The sequence below is a fragment of the Anabrus simplex genome, chromosome 1 (genome assembly GCF_040414725.1).
Source record: "Anabrus simplex isolate iqAnaSimp1 chromosome 1, ASM4041472v1, whole genome shotgun sequence".
Taxonomy (NCBI): domain Eukaryota; kingdom Metazoa; phylum Arthropoda; class Insecta; order Orthoptera; family Tettigoniidae; genus Anabrus; species Anabrus simplex.
In genome coordinates this window covers 1,647,081,473-1,647,093,403 of record NC_090265.1, presented here as the reverse complement: position 1 = coordinate 1,647,093,403, position 11,931 = coordinate 1,647,081,473, and the positions used below count along the sequence as shown (strand labels likewise).

Sequence of the window (11,931 nt, the reverse complement as noted above, 5' to 3'; positions counted from 1 at the left end):
TTATGGATAGTGGCTAAAGGGACTTCAATTACTTGGCATGGCTACTGAAAAGTAATTGCTGGAATTTACTTCTCCGCGCTGTTAACTTCTAAAAATGCCAGTAGCATTATTGATGTAGGTATTTGTATCCTTGACCTTATTCCTTGAAAAGCAGGCGCTTTAATGAATAAGCGCAAGATGTTCAGTCGCTGAAATTTCCAATGCGAATTTAATTATTTCTCTTGAAAAGTATAACATTCCTACCTCATTTCCCCCTGTCTTGTTTGGAAGGAAATGCCACGTACGTGACAGTAAAATAATGCACGACATAAAGCTGTGTTTAACTAACGTTCGAACTCGGATGGGTCTTGGGCTGTCTAAGAAAAGAGCTTCCTGTAGTTAGATAACATTTGATTACGTCAGTATAGACTCTCAGCTGCTATCTGATTGACCTTCACAAAACAGCCGAATGAGTATCGCACTCGCGGGGAGTAACAGAAATTCATCCTTTTTTAATAAATACTGAACGAAGCAAAACAGAGAGCATGTCAGGGTAAAGATATTCTTCAGTCAGGTACGATGCTCTAAATTTCTCTTGATGTAAATTATTTTAGATATAAACGTTTTTCCATTGTTTTCATTTCTGAGAATCTTGACAAGCATATAAACATAATATCTTTATTATTAATTTTGTTATTAATTGTACTTTTAAAATTCGTTCGTTGGTAGAATATCGGGTGTTATTGTAGAAGAGTTCATTTCTTATTACGTTACTTCCAACATAACTCACGACTTGGTAGAATATTTTAATCGTATATAATATACTAAGCGAATACATTGGATGGGCAATTAAAAATTATGAATTTATAAACGTGTTTCTCCTATTGTTTCATGTTTTAGATACTCATTTCACAGTTTCGCCACAAATACACTATGTTACTGGCTAAACTTTAAGGCAGTGCTAAGGAAATACGGGTAAGTAACGTTCGACACAATGTACCATAACAACAATTATTCAGATCATGTTTAAAATTTTCACCAAAATAGTTGAGAATACCTCGTGAAAAAACGATATATTTCTATTTATCCCTTAACCTTTAATTAGCCGCTCACGGAGATTTCCTCCGGGCCGATTACATTTTGCACGGTACTGAACTTCCCAGTTGAACTGTGGGTCTCCCCCATCCCTATACCTTTCTCCTTGTTCATTTGGACTCTTCCTGTCAGCATTTCGGTGCGATCGTGCATCCTGTGTGCAAGTGTGGGATCATTGTTGTGACGAGTGACAATGCCTGGATGTTTCCTCCGTGTGCGATTAAGTAAATTACCTTATATTTTAGTGCATATTTTTTTTTTGGAGTTCGATGAATTTGTTGTTTTGTTCTTCTAAAGCTATTTTAGAAAAATATTATTTCATATTTTATATGATGTGATCGTCGTAATGTAATGGCGAGTCTCACAAATTTAATACCATAAGATCATTGGAAATGCTTAAGGTGTACAGTATTCTGCTATTAGATCAACAAACTGTGTAAAAATAACCTGTAAGTACTTAAAAGGGTTTATTTTAATTATACCGATGAATACCGCAAACGAAAATGCCAAAATAACATCTGAAAGGACGAAAATAACGCACATTTTTAACCTCGAAGTTTACCTCCGTGCGCGACTAGTAACGTAATAATTTTTGCGCGACTAGACAAGGGTTAGTTAATATTTCGAAAGCATTCATGTTACTGTGCGGGGGGAAACAACAAAGAGAAGTGTGTTAAAATGTACAAAATTGTGTTCCATTGACAGACTGTTTAGATGCCGAACGTATCAACAGAACTTTCAGTTCACTTAAAGACAGTCTGGAAAATAGAAGTGTCAAAAAGAAAAGCAAAGCAACATTTATTACATTTCCGAGGTGGACAGCAGGCAATTGTATATGATAAACGGGGTTAAAATTCAGGTTGTGAGTTTCACTAATAGGAAAGGCCTCTCAGATTTAATTGGGGTGAAAGTTCCTTATTAGATCACTGTAAGTACCCATGTGTTAATATAAGGAAATATCTTCATTGGGGTTATCATATAAATGGGATTGTATGTAAATGTTACACATCTCTGCACATGGTTATGAAAGTATTTAGGGGTTCTAGTGAGGATGTAAAAGAGAGGGCATATAAGTCTCTGGTAAGACCGCAACTTGAGTATGGTTTCTGTGTATGGGACCCTCACGAGGATTACTTGATTCAAGAACTGAGAAAAAAACCACAGAAAAGCAGCTCGATTTGTCCTGGGTGACTTCCGGAACAAGAGTAGCATTACGAAAATGTTGCAAAATTTGGGCAGGGAAGACGTGGGAGAGAGTAGACGAGCTGTTCGACTAAGTGGTATGTTCCGAGTGGAGGGATAGCGTGGAATGGCATTAGTAGACGAATAAGTTTAAGTCCTTTCTTATAAAAGAATAGTAGGAAAGATCATAATATGAAGTTAAATGTGGAATGGTAGGTGACGAATTGGGGCAAATATTCGTTTATAGGAAGAGGAGTTAAGGATAGAAATAACTTGCCAAGGGAGATTTTCAATGAAGTTCCAATTTCTTTGCAGTCATTTAAGAAAAGGCTAGGAAAACAACAGATAGGGGGACTGCCCTAATTGCAGATCAGTATTGACTGATTTGATACCTATGGCTCGTGGAATGTGTATTTGTGCCGCCTTCAGCATTACACTTCATGAATTGGAAAAAAGGCGTATTTATATTTTTCCTACGAGTTCATCTCCTCGCTTATATCTATCGGTTATCCATCCGACAGACTTAATGGGCCTCCGTGCACATGTGATTCCTGAATACAATGTCGCTCCAGCAGAAATTACTCTCGGCGTTACAATCAAACTTTCCTTTCCTTTGCTTTCGTATAAAGAAAAATGAACCTTACCGTTCCGCACTGTAGGAATGTATGTTTGCACACCTGCAGTTGATGCATTTAAAGCTCATTTTCCTTTGGTAAAATGAACACAACGAATATTGTTATGACGGACTAAATATCCATATGTGGCTGGGAGGCGTGAACCGTCTTAAGGAAAATAACTGGTGGGAAGAGGAGTGTAAGATATAACCTTTTGCCCGAACACCGACATTATATACCCTAAAAGAATAAATGGACGATGAACATGATGAAGGTTTTCAAGATGAGAGCGCCGTTTTGTTCATTTTGGCAAATTTGAGTTGATCGTTGTTTTCTTCTCTCTCTTAGTCCAATCCTTCGTAAGGGTGTCGTGGCATCATGCGGCAATCCTTTTGGTGATCTTCCTCCAGGAGTCTCTGCTTTGGGCATGGTGACTTGCTTGCTGTAAGCTCATCCTGGTCAAGTTCTTGATCCGGTCCATCCATTGTAACGGTGCACTTCCTCTAGGTCTTCGGCCTTCGACTCTTCCCTCTATGATAAATATTCCCAATGCCTCCTGTCTTCTGGCAATATGACCAAAATATCTGAGTTGTTTTCGCTTGATAAGGGTCGACAGTCTTGTTCTGGTGGCGAGCTGTTGCAGGATCAATTCATTAGTACGGTGTGCTGTCCATGGTATTCGCAGTAATCTCGTATAGCACCACATTTCTGGAGCATCAAACCTGCGGCGATCCGCCGTCTCCATCGTCCATTGTCCTAGCCAGTTGTAAAATAACACGCTATTACATGTATTAAAATTGTCTTGCTCTGAACGATAATGAAGTAATATATTAACGGGCGAGTTTTTCGTGCTGTTTTTTTTTTTTGCTATGGGCTTTACGTCGCACCGACACAGATAGGTCTTATGGCGACGATGGGATAGGAAAGTCCTAGGAGTTTGAACGAAGCGGCCGTGGCCTTAATTAAGGTACAGACCCAGCATTTGCCTGGTGTGAAAATGGGAAAACACGGAAAACCATTTACAGGGCTGCCGATAGTGGGATTCGAACCTACTATCTTCCGGATGCAAGCTCACAGCCGCGTGCCTCTACGCGCACGGCCAACTCGCCCGGTTTTCGTGCTGTTAGGGGCGCGCAGCTGTGAACTTGTATCAAGGAGATAGTGAGTTCAACCCCACTGTCGGCAGCCCTGAAGATCTTTTTCACGTCGGGCATATGCTGGGGCTGTACTTTTATTAAAACCACGGCCGTTTCCTTCCCATTTCTAGGCCTTGGATAGCCCATCGTAGCCGTAAGACCTACCTATGTCGGTGTGACGTAAAACCAATTGTAAAAAAAAAAAAAAAAAAAAAAAAAATCTTAATTATGTATGTTGTATAAGTCATGGGTCTAATAATTATACGCCATAAATGTTCTATTATCGAATATATCATTTTCACAATAAGTGAGCATATATATTGTTTTACATGCCTGCAATAATGCTCAAATAACCCACAGTTTTGTTCCAAAAGAAATCCATATCTGCATTTTAAAGACTACAAATGCGTTGGCTAAGATTTCAATCATGGCTGCCTAGGTGAGAATTTTGATGATATTCCACTCGGCCATCACGCACAAAATTTTATATCCATTGACTCTTCTTTCTCCACTTCCTTCCCTGCAAAGATTGTTTTAATTTTCTTTTGGATCATTTCGTTTCAGAATTCATAATACAGTACTATATTGACTACATGACAACATGTTGTTTTCAATATCTTGCTTAATTGTGATGGCCTTTCTGGTTCTTGAGTGCAGTACGACTTTAACGGGTTCATCTAATGAAGAAATATTCCATTTTTCAATAAGCAGTAAGAAGAACTCATCGCATCACCGTATATTGCAGGTATGTTTGATCTTAACAATATTATATTATGATACTAACCTGTGGTTACACAGACCGTATGATTGTACACCATCAATAGACACTGTGATCATGAAGAAAATTTGGCGTAATATTGTCACTAAAATTAACCTCAATAGCATTTTGTAAATATTTCTTGTATTGAAATCGTATTTATAATATTTTCTTGTGAGGAACTAGCTTGATGAAGATATGCAGAAATATAAGTAATATCCAAATATTAATGAAAATATTTGCTACGGAATAATAAAATATTAAATTCAAAATACGACTTGTTCATTTCCACATCACTGCTTGGTAAACAGCTGGTCACTTGAGTGCACTCATCTTGACACGAGGAGTCCTTAAGGAGGTAATTTAACTTAAACGTTTCGAAATGTTGTGTAATTATTTTTGAATTTTCTCTGAGATTTCGCATTCTGAAATTACTCTGTTGTACGTAATTTAGCAGGATTTGTAAGACCAATATTATTGTACAAGGCACCCAATTGTAGAAAAATGATATCTCGCATCGTATTTCATTCTAAGTGTTGTATGAAATTTTATGTCTCCGGAGTTAATTAGCCTCTTGTCGGCCTTCCTGACAAAGTACAAAGTACAATGAATCACTTTTAACATGAATAATCAATAATAACCTCTATTAGTATACTATTTATTTGAAAATATATTCGTAATTATGTTTTTCGGCTGATTGGAATGGGTAGTGGCCTACGGTTCAAAATGTTCCGAGTTCCATTCACGTTTCTCTTTCTCATATTCCTGGGGAGTCAGAAAATGCACCCTGCCGTGAGACTGTTATTAATCTACCTCAAATAATACTGAACGGCTCGGGAAATATCATCAACTTATTCCTACCTTCTGTCCCAAAGTAATTATTATATTATTATTATTATTATTATTATTATTATTATTATTATTATTATTATTATGATTATTATTATTATTATTATTATTATTATTATTATTATTATTATTATTATTATTATTATTATTATTATTATTATTCATGATGGCAATTGCAAAATGACTGATAACAAAAATAAACGATAAAGACCGTCGCTGGCATATGGCGTCCAAAATTTAATGGATGAAAATATGTGCGAATATTGACAAGCAACCCAGTTGCATTATACGGATTTTAATAAATTATTCATATCCACTTTACGAGAAAAAATTCTGTTTAGAGATAAACGTTATCCTTAATCCTTTTCAAACAAAGTACTTTTCAACTGCGTATCATAGCAGATATACTATGAAAACAGATAGGGATATTCAAACATTTTCATGTAATTCTTTAATGGATGACTGAAGTCGGCGCGCATTCTTATAAGTAGGGAATATTACTTTGTGATGTGTTCGTTGAAATGCCTAGGTTATTTAAATACGGATTGTAGTGTCATGTGAATATATTACCTTTATAACTGAATCTATTCTTTAATAACCACCATCAGGTTATCTCTGGTAGATTTAGTGTAAATGAAGCAACCTATTTTTGTTTGGCCTTTGATCGGATGACACTTGACACAAGTGCGGTAAGAAATCCCCTCCCCCAATACATATTACAACGAATATTACCTCCTTTAATATATGCTAAAATATATTTATGATATGTTATTTATTGTTATAGAATTAACGTATTATCTACTAAGATGATCAATATTTAAATAGAGTTTATTTTCAACAGGTAAATCTGATGAAAGGTATAGGAGGAACTGCAAACAGCAGCGGAGAGATATTCTTGGAAGTGGAACACGGCAGATCCATGCACAATAATAGTGAACTGGTCCGTCTGAGCACAACAGTCTCTGGTAATACAGCCTTATGTTAGTCAAACCCTTTAATAGTACTTCTGGACATTTCTTTGAATAATTACAGGCTATCAATTCATGACCAAACGACGTTATTCATTATACACATGCTGTAGTAACACACAGTATGAAGATGGTATGTATTTTTATTAAAAGCAAACTCCATGCAAATTTATTAACGGTATACCAGAAAAAATGAATTCAGGACGACCTGCTGACATTAGGTCATCTGAACACCTCCTACTCCTTTTCAACCATTATACAGTAATTCTTTATTGGTCCAAGCTGCTGCCATCAGCCCACATCAGGTTAGTACAGTTTAGTCCAGTAATTTCCAGTCTTAGCGCTGAGTGTGGACAGACGTTACCGCGCAGCAGTGCGACAACACTTTACAGTAACTCAAGTCCTATTCTACGCCGTTCTGAACCGCTGATGTGGTCCTTAAGATGATTATATCGTTCGGCTCTAAGCATCTGTCTGATCGTTTTACAAGTATCCGTGCCGATACATCTCCGTTCATCCCTTTGGAAAAGTGCTTAGCTGTATGTTTATCAATCTCGATATTTCACTGCATTTAAGATGTTATTTGAAATTTGTGGGTGAGTTCTTCAAAATATGAACTGGTTCGTGTGAGGACTTCTTTTAACATTACAGGAGAGTTTCGCACTCCTGCGATAATATTCCCAACAACACAATATGACTTGTAAAGGAAAGGAATCCTACGCAGATAACGTAGTGGAGTGTGCGATACAGAAACAGAAACACAAGGCCTAAATAACGTACAATTAATGCCGTAATCGAGCATCTAGGAGTTACGGGAGATTATCAGTGGAATATAATCGATGAACTGAATGAGACGTCTTGGATTAAAGACGGAGCTATGAACATGTTCAGACTCGATCCAGGTGTAAAATACTTTCTCTAAAGCAGTATCAGCGTCTTCAATTGTTCCTAAGAAATACGTTACTTTACTGCCAGGAATTTCCTACATCTAGACCTCCGGATGATAGGCAGCAAGTAACTTCGAGCTGGGTATTTGTCCATGTTGAATGTAGACACATATGGATAAATAACTAATAATTAATAAGAAAGGGAAGAGGTAAATTTAAAAGGTAAGACTTAATAGGAAGAATAGCCTAATAATTCCTTATTCATAAAACTATGCACACTGAACAATCTCTCGCGTTTGTCCTCTTGTTGTCGCAAGATAATTAAATAAGAGTTTCTTCTCAACAGATAAATCTGATGAAGGATGCAGGAGGAACTGCAAACAGCAGCGGAGATATATTCTTGGACATGGAACACGGCCGATCCATGTGCAACAATAGTGAACTGGTTCGTCTGAGCACAACAGTCTCTGGTAATACTGGACCTTCTGTTAGTCACGCCTTTGACATCGACATGTAGTAGTGTTCCTTGCATTGATGACAGAAGTCGACGTCAGCCAGCTTGGAAATTAAGTACAGATGGACGGGCTACAATCCAGCAGACCACTCTGAGATGCAATATTGGATAATTACGAAGTGTTGGTAGCAATTGTGTCAAGAATGCAAAGAATATGTACTGACAAAGAAATGATTTGTTTAGCTACTGACCGCACTTGCTCAGTCAAGTCACAAGGAGAAGCCTCTTCTCTACCCTTCACGTCCCTCTTCAGCACATCCCACTAGTATACTAGCTGTGAATCAACATGCGATAGATCCGCCAGCAGGTTTTACCTTATGTTTCAAGTGCCAAATTGATCTGAGGCAGTTATAAATCGTGCACTACAGCAACGACAGACAACAGTCATGAACAATGATACTGACGCATCTCACGTTCCCTCCAGAATTAAAACTTGTCATTTACGATAATCTGTACGCAAATTACAAGATCATAACTCAGGCGCTTAAGTTGTAATAACTACTGTATTGCTTACGATAACCTGGTGTTCTGTATATTACTGATGGTGGTTACGATACATTATTTTTTACTTTGTTTTCACCCTCTTTATTCATTTGACGCTTACGAATCTTTGCCAGCATGTGCAGTGGAGTCCGATTGACGTTCGGTACAGTTTAAACAGCGTAACCTCAATTTCGACCAAAATGTCGCTTACGATACTTTGCCTTTCCAGGGACGATATATTTCTGCTGCCATGTTTATTGGCTAACTGCGTGTCGTTGTAGCTCAAAACCTATAATAATGTAAAGGCATTTTAATATTTACTGTGTGTCCTGGAAAGTAGGAAAGCTAGTAACGCTCCTCTGTTTAAGAAGATGCTTTATTTATGTTTCAGTCCCAGAAACTCCAATTCGAAGAAGTGATTACGAGCTATTTCCTGGTTTAGGCTACTACAAATTACACACCACAGTCCAGCTATGGGAAACAGCCCGAGAGATATGTGTGAGCGAGGGAGCCCATCTGATTGTCATCAATTCCGACGCCGAGGCCAATGTTGTGAAGGAGTACTTCTCAAGGAAACCGATATTTTCGGGATCAACGTCATCAAGCTGGATTTACGCTGGATTCCACGATAAATATACTAAAGGAGACTTCGTTACTGTTACAGGTATGTTTAATAATTCTGGGAAAATTATTGGGGAACTGAAAATAATTTTGAGCTGCAAAGGTTTATATTCCGTGAGTTGAAATTCAGTTCTATTCACTCCTTTCATCGTGGTATAATTGCTATATCTCTTGAAAAAGGGTTTAATTAGACACTGATAAATTCCACGAGACGCAAAACCTTCTGAATATAAGGGAGTTATGATGATCATTCTACCCGGGAGTTCAACCTTTTGGTATATCAAGTGATATACCCATGTCTTTTTCTCAGGTGCACTTTTTATGTATTTACACTGATGACAAACAGCACGAGATGTAGCTGTCGTTTTAGTGAAACGGCTCCGTGGTCGTACCAGGGAATATAATAGTACGGTGTACTATATGTTGTGACGTAATGAGATCTCGTAACGGAAATGTGAATAACAAAAGAGCTCATAATGTGTAAGACATCAGATCTCAGCTTATTTGACAGCGGCAAGCTTTCCTGTGACTTCTAGCATCCATTCAAACTTTGAAGTCGGTCAGGTGTTAGGCTTTCCGCAGATCATCATATACGATCCAACCGCCAATACGTGGTTTCATGTAGCAGTCATAGATCCGTCTGTTCCCAAAAACTCCTTGTGTTTTGTGGAGTGAAACCGATCTTCAGGATGAAACTGGATGCTGCACGTTATTAGCCAGGTGTTTGTTATTCAATTGCTCATCAGAGTAATCTCACATACAAATGTGTCTTTCGTTTCGTTTTTATAAGGGTATTGTACACAACTGATTCGATGTCAACACTCAAATGTATCATTATTAAACAGGAATATCATAACCTGATAGATTTCGTTTCATTTTTAGGTGTTTCCCTGTCAAAGTCCGGCTACACAAAGTGGGAAAGTGGGCAGCCTAACGGCGATGACTTCGGTGGACTTAACTCTCAGACTCAATTGGTGGATGTTCCCGGCCACTATAAACTTGGCTTCATATGTGAACAGGAGCTGTGACTTTTCTGATAAATTTTTGAATATATTTCTTTAACTTCTATAAATTTTTCTTCATAAAGTTGTCATTGTAATTTAAGAATGGATTTGTAAAAAAAATGACTACTATTAAACAACATTCATGTTTACTAACTATAAAAATTCTAGATAAGTTGTGTGAAATTATTACTTAACTACCGAACATTAAATTTTAAAGTGTTTTGGTGTTCACAGTTGACGAGCGAGCATTGGTTTTACTAGCTGTATGAAAGAGAGAAAAATAATATCAGGAAATGAAAATAAGGTAGTATTTTCTGCAGCGAGGATTCTGAACCACGTGACCTTGTAGCGTTACGGATGTTTGTATGTCGCATTGAAGCAGATATCCCAGCCGTAGGTTCACCCATGTATGTGTATGTTCCGTCTCCTGCCCTAAGGCTGGTTGGATCTTCAAGAGCTCCGCCATCAGCTGTCATGGATGGCGTAGGCATCACTGAAGAGGCGTACTAGGGAAATGAGGAGTGAGGTTGATTCCCGTTGCTTTCCTCACCGAGCCAGAGGTTGCTATTACATATCAGTCTGCCAAGCCCACTTAAATGCATGCACCAACCGACCCTATGAGCAACATTTTCACACCATTCATGGCAGGGACGGACTGCACAAGGAATGGCATTACTAGCATCGCTCATACCTCGGTCACTTTCATATTGTCAAAGCCAGGGACAAGGCAGAGACAAATCAATGAAAGTAACAAAATTGCTCTAGCCCATACCAGAAGAGATAGTGCACTGTAAACACTAGGTCCTGCCAGCAAAGGCATAGGTTCACCCATATAGGATGGGTATTTAACGAAATAAAACATTTCTAATTTCTTCATAGAAAAACAGCCAAACTTTGGGAAGTTGAAAGGCTGACATTCTGGATTATTGACTGATATTGCCTTGTAATATTATTTAACTTGCCTTAGCTCTGTTTATACTGCAAATAAAAACTATCGTATCTAACTCTCGAGGACACACAGTTCTCTCTGTATGATGTAATGGTGATGGCTTTCTACGTAGTAAAATACTGCGGAGATCAAATAATCTCTCATTTCGTTCTCCGGTTGGTGATTTAATGAGAAGGGGTAATAATCAGGAAGACCAAGGAAGACTTTCTAAGAGTCTGCATGCAGTGTTATACATTTCAATTACTGTGGTAGGTAAGATATTCTAAAAAGGGAAATTGATAGGCTTAACTTAAATATATTTGGTATAAGTCTAGGAAGCCAAGAATAACGGCCGAGAGTATTCGTCGTGTTGAGTACACGACACCTCATAACTGCAGGTCTTTGAGCTGAGGAGTGGTCACTTGGTAGGCCATCGCTGCTTCGCGGCTGTAGCGCTATTGTGGGGGTTTTTTGGTGGAAGTGAAGTACGATGGCTGGAATAGTATGATATTTGGTCAGGCGATTGCAGATTTGTCAACACTATACTACACAGGAGAAATGCTAGAGTTGGCTTAAAAATGGATAATAAGGAAAGTAGGCCAGCAGCTAAGCTAGTATGACCAGCGTTATGAACGAATTATTGTTGTCAAGATAGGCAAGCAAATGCCAATCACAACAGTGAAGGTCTGTTTACAGCTAGTACAGCGGACCATGGAGAAATCGAAAGAATATACGAAGAGAGGCACGATATAATAAAATTTGAGAAAGGAGATGTTGATCTAATTGTGCTGGGAGACTGGAGTGCAGTGGAAAGGCAAGGAAGAGAAGGCAATATAGTACATGGACTCGGACTGCAACAAATAAATGAAACAGGAAGACTGCTGTTGCATAAATAATTTATTCCTTACTGATAC

The 11,931-nt window shown here is 38.1% G+C and overlaps 1 protein-coding gene across 3 annotated transcripts; it reads left to right on the top strand.

Moving 5' to 3' along the window:
• Window positions 1-462: 462 nt before the first annotated feature.
• LOC136881527 (hemolymph lipopolysaccharide-binding protein) lies at window positions 463-10,251 on the top strand. Of its 3 annotated transcripts, none has more exons than XM_067154158.2 (6): window positions 476-553; window positions 880-954; window positions 4,571-4,751; window positions 6,454-6,577; window positions 8,856-9,128; window positions 9,968-10,251. In XM_067154158.2, the coding sequence occupies exons 3-6, from the start codon at window positions 4,608-4,610 to the stop codon at window positions 10,111-10,113; spliced, it is 687 nt and encodes a 228-aa protein (XP_067010259.1). In that variant the 5' UTR covers window positions 476-553; window positions 880-954; window positions 4,571-4,607; the 3' UTR covers window positions 10,114-10,251. The 3 variants fall into 3 exon arrangements, with proteins under 3 accessions (XP_067010260.1, XP_067010259.1, XP_067010258.2); XM_067154157.2 differs by having other exon boundaries at window positions 478-553; window positions 4,664-4,751; XM_067154159.2 differs by lacking the exon at window positions 880-954 and having other exon boundaries at window positions 463-553.
• The last annotated feature ends 1,680 nt before the right edge of the window (window positions 10,252-11,931 follow it).